Genomic DNA, 23700 nt, shown 5'->3' on the forward strand with positions numbered 1-23700 from the left:
CAAGCACTGTGGTGAAAGGCAACCATTAGAGGTTACCACACACTTCTGCAAAATGGCTCTGAACAGCGCCAAGGACTGATTGCCAGAAGATTAATGTTAATTTAAACCGTATTCAACAACACAGCTTGTACATTATCCTCTTAACCTGCAGGCCTCAGCGTTTGTGGCCTGGATTGATGCTTATTTCTGACTCACACTCTGCTGTTATCATTATCAAGTTGAAGTTTTTCGTTTCTTCAGATAAAGCTTTTTTCCCTCCCCTTTGTCTCTTAAATTTTGGTTAAGCATTACAGAGAGCATAAAAAGCCAAGTGTGTCTCACATTCCCTTTCCAGTTTTGTATCCTTGCTGCCTCCAACCCAGGGGTGCAGGACACAGAAATGAATTTGGGGATGGGGAGTAAAGCAAAAACGGATGTGACCAATACACCTCTGTGCTGATACTGGCAAAGCACTGCCCAATGTGAGCCATTTACCAATTTTTCAGGCAGACACCATCAGATTCTAAGACTGGAGACAGTGGTGAGACAGTTAACTTCAAAGAATTTAATGTTTCTCAGCTGTGAAAGCAGTGAAACATTGCAGTGCTTACTGGGGGGAGATGGAGAACTCACTGCTGGAGTATTTAAAATAGTGAGATATATTTCATGAAAAAAGCACAACCTTTTGGAGAAGAAGGCCAGAACTCGCAGGGATGGGGCTGAAAGGCTGAGGTGTTTGCTTCAGGCCCTGCAGTCTGCGGATACCGTGAAGAGCAAAGGCAGTGCACAGCTCTCCCTGTCCCTCTGACACGTGGCTGTGCAGCAAGACAATGATCTTGATTAAATCACATGCTCCAAGAGCTCCAGCCAGCTGCCTGGAGGGGGCAGGAGGGATTCCTCCCCCCCCCCCCTTTTTCCTAAGCACACAGTTGGTCAGATAGATTGCAGGGCTGTGTCTCACCTTCCTCACTTGCAACAGAGCCACCACAGAGAGCTGCCTGCACAGTGCTTCTCAGCAGTTGCCTCCCTGTTGAGCTGCTGCCAGAGCTGACCCCAGCAAAGAAGACTTCCTTCCATGGCGGGGCATGAGTGTGACATTGTGGTTCCCTGGGAAAGTCTCTCCCATGAGTCCCCTCCTGGAACTGACTCTACCCATCAAAATTTTAACTTCTGAGGTTTGAACTCAGCTATAGCTGAGCGAGACTCGGCAGGTTCAATGCAGGTGAATCCAGCTGTAATAAGTCAGGATGCATGAGGAACGATAGCAGAGGATTTAATGGGCTCACCTGGTCTTAGATGCTGTGACATATGCTTGCTTTTCAATGTCATCAGCTGATTAGTGACCGTGGCTCTGAGCAAAGAAGCCTGGTTTTCTCAAACAGGGGAACTACTCTCTTTCATGCAAAAGCCTCTGATGTGTGAAAAATCACAGAATGATGTAGGTAGGAAAAGACCTCGAAGACTGCTATGTCCAGGAGCTGATCTGAAACGACCCAGGGAATGCATTGCCCTAGAGCCTTCCTGGTTGAAAATTGCTTAGTGCTGGAGGCAGCTTGACCACTGGTGGCCACCGGTAGCCACTGGCTGTCAGTGTTCCACACCTTGCCCTACGGCTACCCAAAGAGCTCCCTAACCATCCCCTCTATTCCAATGCTCCCACCAAATCCACCCAGCATCTAAATTGTGATTTGGCAGTTTGCAGGGAAGCTGTGTGCCCAGGACAAGGCTCACCGTTGCGTTGACCTGGAGCTGGTATGCCTGCGTCACCTCGTAGTCCAGCTCCCGGATGACAGTCACGATGCCGCGTCCACTGTCGATGGCAAAGAAGCTGGATGGAGGCTGGAAGGAGTACAGCACGCTGCCACCCGCCCCCTGGTCCGGATCTGTGGCATTCACAATAAAAATTGGAGTGCCCACCGGAGTGTTCTGGAATTAGAATTAAAAACACACTGATAAAACTGTGCACTGGCCTGTTTTCCCATCAGACGCACATCAGCAATTTCTGTCGCCCACCAAAACCAATATCCAGAGAGCCAAGAACTTCAGTCCAGTATTTTGAGGAGGTTTCTAAGTTATACAGCTGTTCTCTTTATTACAGGATCGCAGCGCTATAATAGTTGTTGCACACTTCTAATCATAGTTATACAGCTGCGGTCAAGACGGCACTTCTATCACAAACCCTTATTTTTCCAGGCATCACAACTTTCCAGAAAAATTACTGGCTCTTTGCTGAAGCTTGTTTTCTGCCCAAAACCACTTTTGTTTTCAGTGCCGATTCACTCTCCGCTTTCACCATAAGACATTAAATATAAAACAGCCCCCCCACCCCCCGCCTCCAAAATGCATTCAATGCAACACAGAACTTTACATAAAACCTAATGTTAGAGTTTCCACAGCAACTACAACCTGGCCCGATTAATTCAGACATTAGCAGTTAAATTGTTATAAATCTGTAACTAATCTACATGCATAAAATATGCAGCTGAGTGCACAAAATCAGCAACGGCAAGTGCAGTTTGGCACTTCTTATTGTTTAACTTCGCAGCGGGGAGAACAATTATCCATTTTTGGCGGAACAGCTGCATGTTCCTATGCAAATCTTAAATGCATATTCTCGTCTCTGGGAGGGCAGAGGCAGGGATGGCGAGCAAAAGGGTTTTGCTGGGGAGAACAAGGGGGGCACTGAGGTACATTTGCAAGATGCGTACAGCCCCATGAGGAGGTGATGCAGAGCTCCGACCTACCAGCCAGCCAGCAAAGGTCAGCAGCGAGGAGCCTCGGGGCTGGTTAGGACCAGTTGGGATAATACGGATTATTTCTGCCAACCTCTTCACCGGCCTCTGTGCCTTATTGTGAGTTTGTTCCTATTCAATTTTTCCTGCTCAGCCCAAGGAGGAGCATCGTGAGCTGCTGAGGAGGTGGGAGGGAAGCAGGGAGAGAAGCGAGCCCAGCCCTTGGGTCTTGCCATGCTGTCCCCAACACCCCTGCCCTTCGCACACAGCCTGGTGTCACTTCTTCCAAGCAGTGAGAGGTTGCAGTTCCCACCTCGAGTTTTCATTTGATTTCTGCCTTTTAAAATTTTTTTATTTTTTTTTTTCCCCTCCACCCTTTAAATCAAGCTGCTAAAAGAACCTTACAGGGCACGGCCTGGGGATTATTTTTTAAAGCACCTTCAAGTTTTTTTGTGATCAGCAATCATAGAAGCATAAAAGATGTAGCTAGAAGGCACCTCACAAGAAAAACCCGCTCCCTTGCTGCACCTAAATCATTTCCATCCTTAGAGCCTTCCAGCAATGGAGACATCACAACCTCCCAGGCCGATTTATCCCAGCAGTTTGCTGCTCTCTGCCTTACAATTGCTCGTTTTTTGTCACACTTAACCCAGATCCCTGTGAGCCCTGAATCTGAACTGCATCTCCTGTGCATTAAGGCTGGGGTGTGCAGGCAGGGAGCTTAGAGGGCTTGTGAGGCTCTCTGTGGGGAGGCACTAGTGGGTGTCTGGGTGTCTGCTCACTGACCACCCCCCTCTGCCTTCCCCCACAGCACAGCTCCTCAGGGAGAACTATGCATCCCCCCATTCCCCTTTCAGGCTAACTCAAGTTACCAGGTGTAACTGATCTGAGGCATTCCACAACCCTGCCAAGCACTGCCTCTGTCTATCCATCCATCCATCCATCACCCCTCCCTCCATCCATTCCTCTGCTCAGGTTCCTACCAAAGCCAGGAAGAAGAGTACTGGGGATTAAACATGAATGGCCATAGCAGACACCAATTTGTACCAATGAGATTTGGGACATATCATCCCCAGCACTAATAATATTCATAAGGATAAAGCCAGGCTCGATGAATATTTCCCCTTTTTAAGTGCCCCTAGCCACTCCTTTCAACATGCGAATCCGCTCTGGTCACTCTGATTACAGGAGAGCCTGATTTCCCCAGCATTGTGTTTTATTCAATAGCTCCAGAGCAAGCTTAGAAGAGTTCCTCATCCCCTTGCCCAAAGGAGAAGCTTTCTTGGGGAAGGGGGGGGGGGGGGGGACAGGGACGGGATACAGAGGTGGCAAATCCCAGTGACCCTGCCTGAGCTCTGACTTGGCCATCACTTTATTTTTATCCCTCTCTCATAGCTTTTCTGACCAGATCTCTTCATTGGCCAGGACAGCAAAATCCATACAAGCGGAGCATCTGCTCTGCATGAAGACCTGCTGCCCCAGGGAAACAGTCACTGGTGTCCGTGGGGCTAAACACGGAGGGGGCCTCAAGTGGGGACACCAGTGTGCTTACGGATAGGCGAAGCATAGGCAAAGAACACCCGGTGCTGGGGGAATCAGGAGATGAGCAGAAGGTCTTCAAGGCAGCAGGGTCTCCCTGGTGCTGTCAGTGCCTGTGCACGACATTACATACATTTCAGACTGTCTGCCTTCAAAGCAGCACAAATACATCTTTAAAATCCTCTTGCTGTTTTTGGGTCAAGCAGGCTCAAGCTATTGCTCAGCAGGAGGCTGACGTCTTATTTCTCAAAAGACGTGGCCCATCATCTGAACAATGGAGCAAAACATCTGTATAGACATCACTGGCTTGCTTTTTGGGTTTGATCAGAAATAACAAGTGGAGGGCATGGCCCAGGGAGATGCGATTGGCACGCTCAGCTCAGGGCTGCTCAGGACGGGCTGTGTTTCTGCATTCTGAGCATTTGGGCCATTTACGGGGCTCTTCTGCACATCCCTCATGGCTGTTCCTCCACCACAGAGATCAACCCTGATTAAGCTTAATTCACAGAAAGGCAAAAATATCAAATTCTATCCATTCTGTCCAGCCAAAAGGAAATGTGGGGAGACCATAGCCTAGAGCAGCTTGTGGCAAACAGGTGAGCTTTCCAGGTTGGCCCCCCAGATCTGTCATTTTTAAAGCTCTTCCCTCTCTCCAGCAGCCAGCAATGAAGCTACCCACAGGAACAACAACAACAAAAAAGCCAACGAAAAAGCTAATGACAAAATTGTGTCATATCATTAAATCTTTGTTACGATGCCAGCAGATGTGAGACAAAAATAACCAGACAGATGCCTCCTGTGCAGGAGGAGGAGGGCAAAGGGGACGGCTTCTGACCGCCCCGCATCCCCTCCTGCACTTGCAGCATCTAAAGGGGGTTTGAGGCTGCGAGGCCGCTTGTGCCTCCCTCCATTTGCTATGAATACATGAGGAACTATGCTAAAAATCCCAAAGGAAGAGGCTCAGGTCCCAGTGAGCTCCTGCTCAAGCATCTGGCCGTGCACAGGACCTCCACACGACCTCCCAGGGCAAAGTCACCCAGCAGAAGCTGGTGGAAGCGATTAGGATGCAGATGTGCACACGCTGGACCAATGCAAATAACGTGTAAAAACGGCAGGCAATCTGGCCGAGCAGCTGTCTGAAGGTCGATGAGATGTGAGCAGGCAATGCGAAGGGGCTGGGGCTGTGGGGTTCTCAATGCTGCCATCTCGGCACCAGCCCCCAAACCACCTCGCAGGCTGTATGTTGGGTCCTGGGTTTCTTTTTCCCACTGACCGCTCCCATTAGGAGATGCTTGGCTGATCATGCTACATCTCAGGTCAACCTATTACTCTCAAATATTCCCCTGATGCTGTTTCTAGCAGCTCCTTTTCCTCTCTCCATTACATTTGCTCCCAAATCCCACTGCTGCAACCTGAGTCCCTCATGCTGATGCCTTCCCATCCCAAGGCACGGCATCAAGGCCAACCATCCCAGTGGTAGAGCTGGGAGCTGAATCCACACGATGAAACCCCAGCTCCCTCTTCCACACACGCTTCCTACGGGCTCTGCCTTGAGAAAGACCAGCCATGCTCTGTGGGTTTGCCTTCCCCCAGCCACCAGCCTGGGGCTTGCCAGCTCTAAACACTCACGCGGATGCACACGGGCTTCCAATTCCCTTGTTCTTTATTACGCTTTTAATTACATTTATTAATTGCATTACTGCTAGCCCGAGCCAAGCAATTTCCAATTTCAAAAATTGATTTTAAACCTGATAATTTCCCTTTTTTCCCCTCTTTTTTTGGATTGAAATTCACCCCACCTCTCAATCAGCTCTCGTTAATATGTATCCCCTGCCGCTATCTCTATTAAGTGACCTCCCTCATTATCGCCTGACACTGGCAAGCGGCCACCACAGAGCTATAATTCAATTGAGGGGCTTTTGAGAACACCGTAAACACAGCTGGAGGAGACGCGGTGGAGGAGCCAGCACTGAATTACCGGCTGGCTCACCGCGTGCGGGTCGGAGGCTTGTTCTCAGCAGAGGAATTCAGGGTGAGGAAAGTGAGGTGCTTTGCCCCAGAACCTCACTGCAAAGCCCCAAGATAGCACCGTGCACAAAGGCAAGCCACAGGTACACTCATAATCAGGCCATAAATCACATCCTTGTGCCTTATCCTCCATTTCCTCAGCTACCAGCACACCTCTAACCGAAGAAACAGCAGTGGCATTGGCAAACCTCAAACCCCATATGCTCTCCCCCTGAATCACCAACAAGCCCATGACCATCAACATCTTCTCCACAGCTGTATACCTGCAATCTGGGTGCTCTGAAGGCAAGGGTTAGAGTAGATCCACCCTCTCACCTTTCTACTAGAGAAAGATTTTGGTTGGAAAGGGTGGCAGAGTCTCCTCTAAGCCATACAACTGCACCCTGTGACACTAACCGATGCATAGAATAATTCAAAATCAATGCAGTGTTGCCCTCAAAACACAATTATAAACAAAGAATAGCAAAAGGAGAATGTATTTTTTAGTGGGTTCCTGCTGAGAAAGTGCAAGACTTTGTCCACTGTTTGAGATTTTTCTCAGTTAGCTAGAAGATGGCTAGGAGATATGTAGCGGGACATAGGCTGGGAGGTGGGTAGGCAAGAAGGGTATGTGCCACTGAGGGGGAAAACCCATGCCTCTCTTTGCTTTTCCATCCATTATCAAGGAGATGGGCAGAGATGGAGCAAGACTGGGAGGACAAGATGGCCCACTGAGATATTTGAAAGTCAGAGGAAAACTACAACAACAGGAAAACCTGCCAGTCAGGGAGCACCACAGCACTTCTCCCCCCAGTTCTTGCTGCCCTCTGTTAGCCCAGTGGGGAGCTACTGGCCCAGTGGGGTGCTCCAGATGTGCTCCACAGCAGCCCTGTGTACTCCTTCAGCTTCAGGCAAACAGCTGCCATTAGCAGAACACTGGTACAATGAATTACAAACAAAACCCTAATGACAGGACACTGGCAGTGTTGCTTCCACTTGATATTAATTGGGTGACACTTTATTTTAATGGTACATTAATTAATGCGGGATATCAATGGAAGTCCAAGACACCCGCATTAATACAAATGAATTCATTATCATCGGTGTTATTACAAGGAACGACAAATAAATCTGTAACTGTGGGGCCCTTCAAATAATAGCCACGAATCATTAGCTATGGCATTCATTTATACAGCAGACTGCTAATACATACATGCGAGCTGTGGGTGCTCTCCTGCTTACAGCCTCCTCCCCATGCCAGCCTGTCTCTGCCCCTCCAGGCTCCCACCCCCACCCCAAGTTCCTCTCTCACCTCTGTGCAAGAAAAACCACCATTCCTCCCACAGCCAGTTTGGCCAGATGGATGGAAACCTGCCTGCTTTGCCATAGTGCTTATATATTTGTCCCCTGTTCTGGTTGATGAGCTAGTAGTGTGCCTTTCGCTCCAGCAAACAGCACCACCTGCTCGCTGCTGACCATAGGTGGAGCAAGCCATTTATCCTCAGGAAAAGAGGGAAATGAGCAATCTGGTTGAAGCCAGGGATTTGTAGGTTCCCGTTATGTCCGACTGACCCTTAGCTTTGGAAAGAGGCAATAGTGGTGGTGAGGTCCGGGAAAAAAACAGCAGAACAACTGCTGAAGCCAAAAAGAGAGTGAGGAGTAGTGGATTGACTATGGTTGTGCTAACCATACTGGCCCGCGATTATTTGTGAAGGAGGAAAGGAGTACCTGATAAAGCCATCAGCCTCTGGAGGACACAGGCAAGTCATCATTGCTTCTGGCCGCAGGTGGAGAAGCCAGAAAATGTCACAGGAGCAGCAACATTCCTGACACTGTCATATTTTGGCACCAGATTAAAAGTTTCAGATCTAGTCGCAAGGAAGAGCCCCCAGTAACGGTACCCTGGGGGTACCAGACCTACGCCATCCCATTTCTGCTCTTAAGCACTGAGCATGAGCTAAACCAATCCCTGCTTCTTTGCTTGCCAGGCTGAGACATGACCATCTCTGCAATGTGAACAGAGCCTCACACCCACTCTGCTGGCTTTAAGAGCATCATCACCTCCAGCTGCTATATCAGAGGTGGCCCCAAAGATGCCACATGGATATCTTGGAGGAAGCGCACACACCAAGCGGCACCACATCACTCCTCCTCCTGCAGGCAGGGTTTGAGGTCTGCCAGTGACATGCTAGTGCCTCCTTGCTGGAGGAAAACCTTTGTGGATAAACGTTAATACAAGCATGTAATTATAATACTGTAGCACGGTGATGCTACATTAAGCATTGTCTGAAATTGTTAATGCGCTTCGGTGAGAGCTCCAGAGGGCATCCTGGAAGGCTTAGGGTGGGGAATGGCATAGGCACTGCAAGCCCTCTCCTAAATCTGCTGTGCAGCTCCTTCAGAGACAGGGATAATGCACTGGAGAGCTGTAGGTGAGCAGTCTGGGAAGTGCGTGTCTGCAAGAAAAATCTACAGGAAAGAATAGGAAAAAAGTGGAAAAAAGAGAGGAAGGAGAAAATGGTCTCCTAGAAATGGTGCTTTTGAGGCTTTTTCTAGAAATAGGACATAATTCCCTCCTTTCCCCTCTCTCTCAGCTCGTTGCATTCTTTTCAGACCGTGGAAGAGACCACAGCTCTGCTCTGCCAGTCCCCCTGGCCAGCGGCAGGGAGCAAACACTGCTTGAATCTTCAGCATTCCCTAAAATCCAAGAGCACCAGAAAAGAAAAAAGGCAGGGACCAGAACAAAGGGACCTAACACACGCACAGCACATTGGCCCTGCAGCCCCACCGTGGCTCCCGCTGCCGTTTTGGCGCTGATTGCTGCAGCTCGCCCTTCTGCTGATTGCAGCTGATGCTTCTGGCTGGTTCTTGCCCCTCCAGATCAGACCCTCCATTACTGCAGGTCTGGATTTTAAAAGGTTTGTTTATGAGTGCCTTTTTCTCCCTCCAGTTCAGCTTAGGGGGTTTATGCTGTGCTTGGGCTCTCTCTGCCCTGTCTGGATGTGCTGATGGATTTCAGTGCTTGCCAGAACCCAGCAAAACCAGGCTCACCAGGAGGTATTAACTTCTAACCCCCATGTAAAAATAGCTGCAATAAACCAGGGGTGAATAATATAAGCTTCACCTAATGTAACTTTGATTAAAAAGTCCTGCCCTCTCCATCATTCCTTGGTGGTAGCAGGAGAGGCAACAGCCGCTTGTCCTTCCCAAGGGCCAATGTGAGCGGGGAGAGAGCAGATCTGCAATGGGTGAGGACAGCAAAAAATGACCAATTCCTCCCTCCTGATGCAGCACCCCATCCCAGAGCTGCAGCAGCAGGCTTTGCAAAGCGATAAGGAGCATGCGTCCAGAGAAGAGGAGCAACAGCATCCTTCCCCTAGCCACCACATCTCCGTGTATTTAATTATTCTCCTCTGCACTCCCAGTGCCGGCAGACTGTGGAGGGAGCCGCTTTGTTACAGCATGCGGGAGGAGGCAGGCAAGGTTTTAATTTCACGCCTCACACCAGGCGCCGCACTTTTTGGACACCGTTTGCTATCTGACTTCTGGCCCTATCTCTGGTCCCCGTGCTCCCGATGCAGCCGCGGCCAGTTGGCTTTTTAATTTATTCTCTGCTCGGATGAGGACCACGCACAAGCGAGCACCCTGGCCGGCCAGCCATGCCCTTTTAATAACAAAACGTCCTCAGTTTGGAGGTGCAGTGTTGTGCTGGGCCAAGTGTGGAGCTGGCTGCTTGGTGGGGACCAGAGCACACCCAACTGCTGTCAGTCACTGCTGCCTTCTCCTTCCAGCCTCCCAACAGGAAAAAAACACCAGGGAGCTGCCAAACCCCTTTCCCATTTCCCTTTTTCAGTTTTGGATCTGCCCCTCCCCAGTGGCTGAACCATAGCCCTGTATCACAGAACCATTCTGTGCAAACAGAAGTGATGAATGAGCTGCTGCCTTGATACCTTCACCACCAAAATCAGGCAGGGCACAAAATCCAGCCCAACAGCCTGATGTTCAACCTGTCAAGCTCCATATTTTTGACTTTCTGTCTATAGCACTGTCTGCATCTTAGCAAGCACAAGAATCCTGAATTCCACACTGGCCAATGCTCCTGTTGGAGGTGTGACATCTGGGAGCCACAGTTGCCAACACACCCAGGAGTCACTGACCCCAGCTCCCCAGGCAGCCTGGCTAACAATTCCCTGTGCCTTCAACACATGGAAGAAGCAAGGCACAGAGTCTCAGTGTCAGGCTGGGAAATATCCTTACTCATATAGCATCCCTCCCATGATACATCAAGACTGACTGGCTCTGAGACACCAACCCTGAGATGATCACACCCCAGGGAAAAGCACTCCCCAAAGTTTTAATGTTGCAAAACTTCTTCCTGAGCCCCAACCCTCTCTTTCTTCCAGGGTGGTTTGTCGATACGGAGTTCAGATCTCTGGCAAAGGACAGGGGATGAAAGAAATCAGAGCAGGTAATTGCTGTGTGAAAATGACAGCGCAGCGATTTGCACAGAGCAAAACGGACGGCGGAATATCAAGAGGCAGCCGGCAGCGGTGAATCGATACCTCCCCAGAGGTGGGATTATTAGGGAGAGAAAGGGGCTCGAGAGATCCATCAGTACCTGATGAGGGGACTATTTCCAAACGACCGGCCACTGCATGAGAATTGCCTTTGGAGCGGCACGTTTGGGATGCAGCCCCAGCAAGTTCAAGTGGGAGCAGTAAAGACGAGCTTTAAGGAAAGATCGTTTTCTATCTATGCAGATAAAATACAAAGTGAAGTGGCCCTGAATCGGAAAGCCAAAGAGATCTGCAAAGATGCCCAGCAGTCCCAAAAAAGCAGCAGCAGCAGCCGTTCATATGCTGCATCCCTCCCCCAAAACCTGGGCAAGAGGCAATGAATGAATGCTCAGCAGCAACAGATGCAGGCTTCACGGGGCCAAAAAGAACAAATGCCAAAGTGGGAAGGGCCTCACAGCAGCAGCCAAATAACTGCAGTGGGGTTGGCTCTGGGATGGAGCTGCACTGGGCACACTGGTGGGGCTTTGGTTGAGAGAAGTATAGAGCTGGTCCCTGTTCCACATGTGACTGGGAGAAATGGTTTGTTTAATGGGTGACCTCACTGGGGCTGTATTCAGCAATGCCTATAACATCCCTCTGAGCATAATGCAAAAATACTGAGCTAGTAGCCCAAAGCATAAATGCAATTATAAATAAGACGAGAGAACCTCTGTTACCTCAACACAGTTTTTGGTCGCTACACATCTAACATACACCCAACCCAAGACTTAACCAGGAAATCAGAACGCTGTCCAAGTCATGACAAGGCTTTGGGGGAAGGAATGATGCCCACTATGACCAGCCGTAAGCAAAGCACAGGGAGGTAAGAGAAGCAGCCTGGGCTTGGCAGCACTGCAATGCTTAACCCAACAGCAGCCCTGCTGGCTGCTGCTCACCTTCTCTGGCACCAAAATCCCTTTTAGACCCAACAAGTTAAATAATGTTTCGAGAGCGCATCTACTCAAAAACAGCTGCACCCGGCAAATATTATGAGGTCTAAGCCTCAGATGCAGCTCTTCTTCCCATCACTCAGGCTCAGTGAAGGATTTGCTGTGTGGGTTTTGTTTTGTTTATTACTTCTAATGACTTTCTCATTATCATTTTGCTGTGAAACATAAACGATGGTTATGGGAGAAATCATATTATTTGGATGACTTTATTAAATTAGAGAGCAAATCTGTGTGTATTTCTGGCTCAGGATAAATGCTTGAACTTTGAGAGGCCAAAATTCATTTTCAGATGAGCCGTTTTAGGAAGCTCTGGAATCAGCAGCTCAATTTGCCCTCAGCTGCAAGGGAGATGTATGGGGGGCTGTCTCAATTGGATCCCCCCCACCACATCACCAAACCCAAACCCCAGTGCTGCTGATGAGAAATGTGAGACTTGACGAATATCACGGAGAAATAAAGGCAGAATAGCACTGAGAAAGAAAATAATCCTGTTCTGTGGCCCCAGCTCCAGCTGAAATAGAAACAACAGCCAGCAGAAGCGCAAATGGCTGAAGTGGTACAGGTTATGTGCTAGAATTAAAGTGACGCTGCTTAAAATACCCAGAGCTGTCTGGCACCTTTCTCAGCACCGGAGCTCCTGCAGGACCACCAGCAGGGCTTGGCTGGTGCTGATAGCAGAACAGAAGCATGTGTGAAGCAAAGACAGCATGAGAGAGCTGCTGCTAGACAGTTCAGAGGTAACAAAGCTCCCAGTTTCATAAATTTGTGAAAACAACACAGGCTGATGCGAACTTAAGACATACAGTTTCCCAATGGACAATGGGTTTGTAGTTTTCTCCTCCTTTCCATCCATCCACTCATCCCATCCACCCCACTCTGAGAGGGGACCAAAACCAGAATATTTTGCTAGGTATCAAATCAAAACCTCCCAAATTTTTTGAACCCATATCTGACATTGGAATAATGTGTTTAAAAAAATAAATCCCCCAATCATACCCAAAGGGAATAGGCAGTGGAAAAACCTGATAAAAGGTCTACTGAATGGAAGCACTTTCTTCATCCCAAAGCAAAAGGTAGAGCTGGAAAGCACCAGGCTTGGTAAAAAATCCCTGCTGGAAGAAGCAAGGAAGCAAACAATATTTTGGGATGGAGTTGTTGCCTACATGACAGAACTCATAGCAGGACCTGTACCTCCCTGTGTGTGCTCTCATGGAAGGATGCACAAAAGATCCCATTTACAAGTTGCCACCCACTAAGAGATCAACAAAACACCTCCTGCCTGCAGCAGGCCACCACCGCATTCCTGCATCACCTCTACCTCTAGAAGTGCTGTAAATGTGAATAAATGTGAATGTCCCCACAGCCATGGTGCAGAAGGTCCCAAATTAGAGGATACCTCTCTGCACTGAGGATGCAACCCATCAGCCCATGTTCACATGAAGCTTGCGTCACATATCCTCTCACAGTATTTGATTTGCAGAGAGGGAAGCATTCAAATTGCCAAGCTCTTATGAAAACATTGGCTGTGACAATTTCTTAACTTCCTCAGAAATGCTTTAAGACAACTCTCAATTTGAGACCAGGAGCAAAAAGCGATCCCATCGGTTTTGACAACCCCTTCTTGTGCCATGCACGCACATTCCTATCACCTTGCAAAACCTACAGCTGGGCAGACGTCTCAGGAACATATAGAGAAGCCATAGGCATGGCTAGGAATAGGAAAGTTGGCTTGTGGGACCTGAAAGCAGCTTCCCAACACCTGCCCAGAGCCCAGAACAAGGAGGTTCAGCCACAGTGGGCTGTTAGCACACCCCTGCTGCACAGACCTGGCAGAGGGGCTGCAAGGTGAAACACCTTGATGAAGAGCTGATGTGACACTCTTCTAGCAAACTCCTGTGTCCAGAAACGACGTCCTTCTTCTTACAACAAAAGGACAGAAATCCTATAAACATGTTTACCCTTCAAAAAACAGCTCTCGACACCAAATCAATGGAAATAATCTGCACACTTTTCCCAAAATGAGCTGGCAAAGCCTGTGCTTCAAGCACAAGGAGAGGGCTGTGTCCTGTCCCCCATCTCTCGCAGAGCCTTTCACCTCTTCACTTCTGGGCATGCAGTTTCCCAGAAGTAGGCTCCAACAACCCTACCAAAAGGCTCTAATAGATGAAACCATATTAGAATAGGAGAAGAGTACCTTTAGCCCACCATATTTTTCCAGATTTAAGGGAGAAAGAGACGAGCCAAGCCTCCCTGGGAGGCAAAGCCTTTCAGTTAAATGTATCATGAAAAAGAAAACTTCTGTCACTGCCTTAAAAAGGTTTTTGACAGGTCTCCATTTGTAACCCACAAACAAATGCAGCCTTTCATGCTCCACGGACTCCGATATTGCTTCATTGCAGACATGCACCCAACTTGCCAGTGAAAAGCCAGAGGAGCAACCATATTAAAGAACCTTTTTTCCCTACTTCTGGGAACACCAGCACTCTCTCATTTCAGGAGCCGCACCTAAGTTCTTGACAGCACACCTTGAAAAACTGGAAATCACTCCAAACCATTTCAATGGCATGGGATGGATCAGCTGAAGTCAAGGCTATCAAAAAGGGCATTAGGATAAGAGATGGAAGGAAACAGAGCTTTGCACCATGGAAGCCTTCCTTTTTAGAAGTATACAAACCAAGCCAAGCCTAGAAATACACATTTTAGCTACACAGTGCAAATCAAGCATGCTTTTCCTTCATAATGTCGTGCTAATTTTGGTTCCTCACATTCCTCCTGCAGAGCTCCCAAGACCTCATGTCAACTGTCACCCCATCCCTCCTCCCAGCAGTGGGATGGGTGGCCACATAGCCCAGGTTTGTCACCAGCCAGAGGAATCCTCTAGAAAGAGAACCTGCAGGAGAGAGATAAGCAGCATCTCCTCTGCTCATCGGAATGCAGGGAAAAGACCAAAACAAATATTAATGAGAGGCACTTAGCTGTGCCTGTTCGGCAATCAATAACGCGCGACAAGAAGCACAGTCAGGCTGCAGGCTGCATGTTGGAGCTCAGGATCCAAATTGGAGGGGTCTTCTGTTAACCCCTCCTGGAGGTCATGCCAACCACCCTCTGTACCCATCACACTTTAGAGAGAAAAGGGACCAGAGTAGTGACAAACACTTCTCATGATTGTGTGTAATTATGATGATGCTCACCTAGAACAGCTATGTTCCCTTTTTCTTTCTTCTTTTGTTTTTAATTTTTGAGGTTTGGGGCAGGTATTTTGTTTTTTTTTTTTTTAACCTGCACGTTGCCCCTATGGGAATACACCCAGTGCCCATCCACAAGCTGTGGCACAAGGCACATGCCTTAGGGACAAGGGGATGTGGCCTGGGGATGCTCTCCCCACCTGTGCTCTGTCAGCAGGATTCCCGGAGCGGCCTCTGAGGGCGCTTGGTGGCTCCCGCAGCGCAGGCTGAGGGAAGAGAATGGCTTTCAGCTCAATTACCCTTCACATTCTGATTCCATAACGCTCCAATGAGGCTTTTTAACCAAAACCCAAAAAAAAAAGCACGCATGCCGCAGCCTGACCTCAAGCTCAAACGTGCAGAAGGGACGCGACTTGCCTCCTGCCCCACACTGCCCATCTCTCCTGCTCCTCTCCTGTCCAGACACACTCCTGCTGGAAGCAAGGATTAAGAGGAGGATGATGATAGACTGATGATGAATCACACTGTAGAAAAACAGTTCACCCAGCAGCTTGGGTCAGTTGCATGTTCAGGGCGCTCAGAAATGAGGTCTGCAAGGCAGACACATCGAGGTGCCGTCAAGGGAAGGAAAACCTGCCCATACCCAGCCGGCAGCATTTCCAGAAGGGCTGGTAGCAAGAGTTATTTGCTGCTGCAGCTCTGAGGACCTCACCAGCCCTACCCACCTTACAGATGAGGTTAAGGACCAGCGTAGGAGATGCACAATTGAATAGCCCCAGCAAAGAGAGGGACAAAGAGCATGTTGAGATCCAATCCCTATTGGATGCACCGCATTGAGATACCAAGCTGCTCTCTCCCACACCCTGCATGCACGTGCACACGTGTGTGCACAGACCACCCCACGAGCTGCTTCTGAAAGTAAGGAGCACAGGCTGACATTTGGAGAGCAAGGCAGAGTGGCAGAGATGCAGCAGGAGCTGGGAAGGGCTGGGAGGAGGCAAGGACACAGCAAAAGCCTATTTGCAAAGCTCATTTGCTGCACATTTGCCTGATTCTGCCGCTCGGAAGAGAGTGGGGCTGATGTCAATATTGCGGCATTGAGGATGGCAGTAGTGGATGCCCAGAGCAGAGCAACATCTACAGGAAGTACGTGCAGAGCAAAGGACTGCAGCTCCACCTGAAGCCAAGTGCAGCACCGGCTGCTCGCCCAGTTTTGCCAAGAACACCCAAAAGAGAGGTACAAATCAAAGCACTGAGAGCTAAGGGATGCTTCCCAAGATGCATCTGAATCTGGGGGAAAAACGTGCTCTCCAAGTCACCTACACAACAAATCCCCAAAACTAAAAAGTTTTCAGACTTTTTCTTTTGGAGCAAAACTGCCTCAAACCCCATATATTCTGTTTTCATGCTGCCTTCATTATTCACCTACTGACAAAATAAATCAAAGACATTATAAGTTTCAACAGCAATTAACAGTGGAAATTAGGCGATGGCTGCCTAACACTGATTGAAACCATTTCCTCGATCAAATTCCTCCCATTTGTAATGGAACCGATGTGAGCAGTTCTGCTTATATATAAATATTTCAAAAAAAAATACAGAGACTGATTTATTCTATTATTTTACCACAAAATACGACCGGCGGTAGAGAACTTATTATACATGACCATCCCCGACATTACAAAATAATAAAACATAAAATGCAATTCTGAAAAAGAAATTGGACTGAACTTATTGCGTGAGTGGTTTTTATTGTCCTTTTGAAGCACCATTTCTGCATGGCTTTCCTGTCAAGGCGGCAGCGTTCCCCTAAATAGTCCCATCTTAATTAAAAACAGCATTTTTTCTTAAAAAAACAAACAAGCAAAAAAAAAAAACAAAAAAAAAACCAACCACCTTTGGCAAGAGCTTTGTACCACCCATCCTGAGTGGCACCCTGAGCTTGGGAATGGGTTTGGGACCCCTACAGCACAGTGGCGTTGCTCACACACGTTTGCTGCCTCTTTTCTCCTCCCACAGGGCCAGATGGGACCATTCGGAATAGCAGCAAAGTCAGAGCTTTGTAGAGTACTGTCCAGATCCACCACGATGCCATCCTTGGTCTCCCCATGCCATGCTTTCCATCTGGCTGCAGTCACTGCCCTACAGGATTGTGAGCTGTACCCAAGCCATCCTTCCCACCTCTGTCCGAGCTGCTCATTGCTTCTGCACACTGCTTTTCCTCCCTCTGCCCTAAGATGATTTCTCCAGCTCTGTGAGCCTCATTTTCCCAGCATGACCACTGCTCTGCAGAGGCACTGAATTGCTTGCTGCCCCACAGTGGCTTTTCTTCCAAGCTCCAAATGGGATTTTTTCCCCCTTTTTCTGCCTTCCAATTTCCCTTTGCCCACCCCAGCACTGCACTGGTCAGAGCAGCATGACTATTTCTAATTTCCAGGCTGCCCCCCCTTGCTGCAGCATCCAGCCAGAGCCAGCCCAAGTTTTGCCTCGTGGAAATGACTGTTATCTCCAGGACACTTTACGCATTACTTCCACGCCATTTGGAGTTTTCCGCCCCAGTAGTTTCTGTTGCGTCTCTCATTTCACTCTTCTGGCACGTGTTTTAAAGGCCCAGGATCTCCTGTTCTGCTAGACCAGGGAATGGGCTGCCAGACAGCAACTTGCCCCCTCCCTGCAGGACTTCAGGACATCACCAAGACCCTGAGACACTCTCCATCTGGCATCACAGTGCACACATTGCTGATAACAACCAAAACTCACATGTCAGCAAACTTTGGAAGGGATCATAAAGTAACAATCTTAAAATTGGAAAAGCTTTCTCAGGTCACCCAGCCCAGTCCTATTTGTCCACTGCCCACATCCCTCAGTGCCACATCTCTATGGCTCTGCAACACCTCCAGGGACGGTGACTCCACTGGGAGCAGCCTATGCCAATACAGCACCACTCTTTCAGAGAAGAAATATTTCCTAATATCCAACTTGCAGAAGTGAGTATCTATCAATACTCGCAAACTCACCTCAGAGCCAATATGTCAAAGGGCATCCCATCATAGAATAGCTTGGGTTGGAAGAGATCCCAAGAATTATCACATTCCAACCACAGCCATCCCCAGAAGCCCACCAAAGCAAGCTCTTGTATCTGGTACATTTCTGGGCTCCTGTGGTTCCTGCCTGCAAATTCCAGGAGACAGTCACAGCACAGCCACTCCATCACAAATGAGAAAGGTCATCCCATGGCACAGCCACCAAAATCATGACTCAGCAATTTTCTGCATATAAAGATATGTTTTAACATCCAATCTATAGAAATGGCCTCATCTCGGCAGATCACAAGGGCTGATGTAGAGAAGGGAGGGAGAAGCCGGGGTTTCTTTGAGGGATATTACTTCCTACCTAGTGATTACAGAGCAGATGAAACCCTCTCAGAAGAGATTATCTCATCCAGCTAAGAGATGGCTTTTTAATGGATAGACAGTATACCCGCCTTTAAAGCTGCTGAAAAGAAGGAAGACCCTTCAAACATGGCTCTGATTCCACTAGTTTGCTGGACAAAGTTGAAAAGTAATTAAAGGTTCTCAAAAATAATAATACAAAAAATCTGCAAAGAGGAAAAACATCACAGCAAACACAAGGTGACCAGATCTCTGACGCCAAAGAGAAAGCACTGAGTTCATTCCACCTGTGTATTTCATCCACACAAGTACGGACACACCAAAGGAGAGGCTAGGATGGAATTTCTTGTGCTAGCAATTGGATGAGCCACGTTTTGTGCTCCTACACAGCACCACGCGGATGCTCGCCTACCCAGAACAGGGAACCAACTTGCTTCTGGCCAATGATGTTTAATGAGCAGAGCCTGAATAATTCACAAATTTGTTTCTTGTCTCTCCAACAAGTTACAAACAAACCCAACTGAAAACCATCATAAATAAATGAATTTGCATGGGAGGTGCCATAGAGGAGTTTGATATGCTGCGGATTCTGTGTGCAGGGTAGGCAACAGGAAGGGCAAGTTGGATTTGGGGGGGTAAATTATTCATTGTAAATTATTTGTGCCACTCTCAACTCCACACAGAAGCATACAGGCAGGAGGGAAAAAAAAAACAGAGAGCAGAGGGGAAAAAAGAAAAAGAAACTAGGAAGGAAAGCATCCAGCAATGATTATAGACTGCTTTAGCGTGCAGTGGGAACACTGTTCTTATCATCTCTGTTATCGTTGCCTCCAATTCGAAGCCTCTTTGTTTAAAGAAAGGGGAAAATAACCCAAAAGGTGTCTTGATGAATGCAAGGCAATTGCATGGGCTGCAGACAGAGCTCACGCTCATTGCAGCTGCTTCGTATGCGCAGCATCAGCCCTCAGTGCCATTGCTACAGAGTTATACGAGCCCCTGAAGGTTCCCAGGCAAGATGGCAGGGAACCTGATGTAATTACCAACATTATTACCATTAAAGAAAAATAATAATTTTAATTACAGCTAGGGCTTTGGGGTCTGTCTCCGGTCCTCCTCATCTCTGCTCACCAGCCAGCACAGCCTGCTTTCAGGCTGTGTAATGGGACAGAGCAGGATGGCCCCCTCCTTTCACTCCCCTTTCTGCACAATTGGAAAAAAAAAAAAAGAAAAAAAAAAAGTGCTGTTTTCATCACACCAACATATTAAAGATGCAAATGGTAACCAGTGATGACTCATGAAAGCTCAGGAAAGCCACCCCAGGCAGCAGTGACTGCTGATGGCAAGTGTCCACACGCATCCCCATTTAAAACAAAGGGGGAAATAGAGCTGAGTGCAGATGTGACACCTGTAAGCTGTCTCTTTCCAAACTGATGCTGTGTGCAGCCTCTCCCACCTTGCCTTTTGCTGTTGTTGGCATGAACCCAAGAGGAGCACCTTCTTTTACAGACCTTTGGCAGAGGGAGGGGAGGACAGAGACCTTCTTCAGCAGAGGAAAAGCTCAGCGATGATATATGGGCCTTGCACAGATCAATAGGTGGCGCTTAGAGATGAGCTGCGTGCCTTTGGGAAACAGAGTCCTGCTGTAAATAATATCACTTGGCCAGTCATAGACATTTCTTTGAGAGGCGAGTGTCCTCTGGTGAGAGCACTGAGCAGGCCCGAGCTTGGCGAGGGACAGCTTTTTGCAGGAAGATGTAGCCTAGTGGTACACCTTCCTTCATAAATCCTTAAAGGTAAAAGCAGAAAAGAGAGGGTTTTCAGAAGAAGGGAGAACCCCCTGTGGATAAGTTCCTGAGCAAGGAAGTGCACGATTAAGCAAACTTTCTGCCTGTGTGTGAAGTCTGCTGATGCTCTGGAGAGAAGGACGTGGCTTGAATTTGGCTAACAGGCTCAGAACCACCCCACACAACAGCCTTGGAACCCAAGGGCATTGGTGTCTTGAGGAACCCAAGATGTTGAACTAGAGACACCCCAGCTCCTGGAAACAGCAGAGCTCACCACAAAGTCATAATTGGGCTACATGCTCCAAGGGCCTGGTGCTTAGGGTCTGGGATGTGGAAAAACAGTAGGAACCCAGGGCCAAGGATCTAGCCCCATCTCGATGCCAGGAATCACAGAACCAGTGCACAGGCTTGGATCTACTCCATGTAAAACTGCTGAACCACAGCAACACAGGGAGACCGGGTTTCCTCCAGACCCAGTGAAATGTGAAAACAGATCAGACAGAGCAGGCTGGAGTTGTCAGGGACTGAGGCATCACCCCACCAGCCAGCCACAGGGTCAGCAGCACATCTTCCCTGACTCGAAAGCCAAGCTCAGAGACTCCCCCCCCCAAAAAAAAAGTCACAGTACCCCAGGGTTGGAGGAAGATGAGGAAGACATGGGAAAAGTGAAGCAGGAGGGCTGCACTCAGGAGGAGCACAAGCCCTGAAGGTCAGTGCAGCAAGCAGGAGAGTGGCTCACTGATGGACGCCAGCAGCACCATGGGGCACGGTGCACACGTCCTCGCAAACTGGAAAGCCATAAAAGTCTATTACAGCAAATCAAACAGCAGTCAGCATGACAGCCATTAGCCTGAAATGAATACACGAGAACTTAATGAGCTCTGTCGAGGCCAGCTTGGTGAATTAAGTTGCCAATTCTAGCAGGATTCCCCTTTCTTTACAGACTGGAGCGCGCCCGCGCTGCCTCGTTGCCTCCTAACGAGCGGCCGGCGGCATGCCCTTGCCCAGATGGGATGTACCATTATGCTGCAGACACCCCTGTGTCCCGCACCAGCCCATGTCCGGCTTTTTTGGGCAGGGATGGCGAGGACCTGCTGAGCATAGGAGATGCGCAGCAGCTGCTCTATGCCCTCAGAGCCATGGTAAAGCCAGATGCCCACTGCCCTCATCCCCATCTTGTGCTGGAGAACGGCAGCCTGCATCCAAATAATTCGTGTTCACAAATCAAGCAGAACATGCGGAAAATGCTGGGACGGGTGTTTAGAGGCAGTATTGTTTTTAAAGGTCAGTTTACTTCATGTTCCATTTATTTATGCACACTCTTCTTTTGACTTTCCCAGCGCCGCACAATAGTGGCGAGGTTTAAATGGCCTTTCTGTTGCTGCTCCATTAGCTAGGACAACTGCAAATCGATACATCCATTTATCTCAAAATTAAAAAGAGAAAAACCCTCATTAGCTGCCAATTCTACACAGGTCCAGTCTATGCAAAACCACTAGTGCTTCTGCTGGTGTGCACTCCATTCCCAAACTCCCATCACCATTCATTCATTATCCAGTGGTGGTCACTGACACATTTGGGTACTTGCAGCCTTGCCACTGGCCCTGGGCTGTTAGAGCTTGGGGACAGTGCCATCTTCTATCTGCTTCCTGCGCCCACACCAAACTTCAGCTGCTTGCAGCCAAAGCAAGAGAGCACCTCTGCCTTGAGAGCTGAGTGGGAAATGTCCCTGCCCATTCCCTCGTGGGCTGCAGCCTTCAGAGACACCCCATCCATGCCCTGCCTGCACGCAGTCTGCCAAAGAAATGCAGTCTGCCCAGCAGAGGAACAGAAGTGCCTGTAGGACGCTGGCTGAGCAAAGGGTTTGTGGCTCATTACCTCTGGTTGGTGCCCTTGCTTAAAGATCACGGATGGAAACTGAGAACTGGCACACAGTGCCTTATAATTAGATTAGGCCAACTTCCAAAGCAGCATGGCTCTAATGGCTGAGCGGGTATGTGGGGGGACAAACCAGGCTGTGCCCCAAGCGCTCACAGCCCTCATTTCCTCCCCAGTGCCTTTGCTCTCCCTGCTCCCTAAGCTTCACACAGAGGTTGAGGGCTGACACATGGAAGGCTTCATTCATGTGCTCAGGTCACCCAGCCCAACTCCAGCCCACCCATATCTGCCCATGTCCCTCAGTGTCACAGCTCTACAGCTTTGCAATGCGTCTGGGGATGGTGACTCCCCCACCTCCCTACACAGCCTGTGCCACTGCATCACTACTCTTTCGGAGAATAAATTTTTTCCTAATACCCAACCTGAAGCTTTCCAATACTGGTTCTTAAGGAGAGTAACGAAAGACATGCACCTATCGGCATCCAGAAGTCTAAGCAAAAATGTGAGAGCATGGAGCAGCTCGTGCATTCCCTGCCAAGTCATTTCTGCACCATCCATGCTGCAAGGAGGAGAAGAAATGGCTCTGGCTCTGTGCCACCGTGGAGAGGGGTTTTGGGTGACTCGGTGCGAGGCAGGCAGCACGACCAGGAGATGAGCTCCTGGCTCCCACGTCATAGGCTGCCTAACACAGAGCTCACCCTCACAGCAGGGTGAGAAGAACCCAGCCCAGCACAGTGAGATAAACCATGGTAATGTAATTGTTTGTACCTCTCCATCATTGGAGGCTGCTTGATTTCACACACACACATACTTGACCTCACACATGCCTTGAGGTGTGCTCAGGGATGAACAGGGAACAACAGGAAAAGCTTCATCCACAGGAGAACATGGAATGCTCTATTTCAAACACAACACTCTGAGCTTGTTATCCTCCTCCTAACACCAGCAGGTTGAGGAGCATTTCTGCTAAACCTAGCTCTAGGTGCAGAAGGTCTCCTTAAGAAGGTGCCAGCACTGAGAGATCATGACAGAATAGTACGGAAACCTATCCTTGGAGATATTCAACACCTGGGATGGATAAAGCCCCAAGCAACCTGATCTGACATTATATCATCTCTGTTTTAGTAGGAGGCTGGGCTAGGTGACTTCTGCTGGTCCCTTCCCACCTCCATCGTTCCAGGCCCTCACGAGACAAGTCCTGCTTTCCCCAGACCCCATCATTTTACTTCTCTCCACCATCAAGAGCCTCCAGGATGGAATGCTCAGCAGTAACCATGTGGTGAGGCACCTACCTCAGGTATGCGGACACTGTAGGGCTGGTTGTGGAACTGTGGTGCATTGTCATTCACATCTCCCACTTGGATGTTGACCGTCCCCTTGATCACCTGTGGCCATGGGGATGAGGATAGTGAGTGGGCATCAGCCTTATACTAAGAAGCTAACTTGAGCTGGTGGCTGCTTTCCCCTGCATTGACTTGCCTTGGCGCTGCCCCCAGCCCACTCCCCAGGGCCAGGGTGACCCATCCCCTACACTCCCCTCTGCACATGCCGCAGACCATGAAATGAGAAGTCACACTTACCCCCTGGCTGTCGCTGACAGAAAATTCAACCGTGAATTCTGACTTGGTCTGAAAGGGAAGGAGAAGAAAAACATATAATTAAAGATACTGGAGTGTTTATCTGCAGATGGCAGGCTTG

At 48.9% G+C, this 23700-nt stretch overlaps 1 protein-coding gene across 1 annotated transcript in view; it reads right to left on the minus strand.

Annotated features, from left to right (window-relative positions):
• CDH23 (cadherin related 23) overlaps positions 1-23700 on the minus strand; it is a gene marked incomplete at both ends in the record, with an annotated part of 127773 nt that overhangs the window by 68724 nt on the left and 35349 nt on the right. Inside the window, 3 exons of the mRNA XM_079535602.1 lie at positions 1711-1905; positions 23295-23387; positions 23583-23630. Coding sequence (XP_079391728.1) covers positions 1711-1905; positions 23295-23387; positions 23583-23630 — 336 coding nt within the window. The remainder of the gene's footprint in view (positions 1-1710; positions 1906-23294; positions 23388-23582; positions 23631-23700) is intronic.

The sequence above is a fragment of the Tetrao urogallus genome (genome assembly GCF_951394365.1).
Source record: "Tetrao urogallus genome assembly, chromosome: 5".
Taxonomy (NCBI): Eukaryota; Metazoa; Chordata; class Aves; order Galliformes; family Phasianidae; genus Tetrao; species Tetrao urogallus.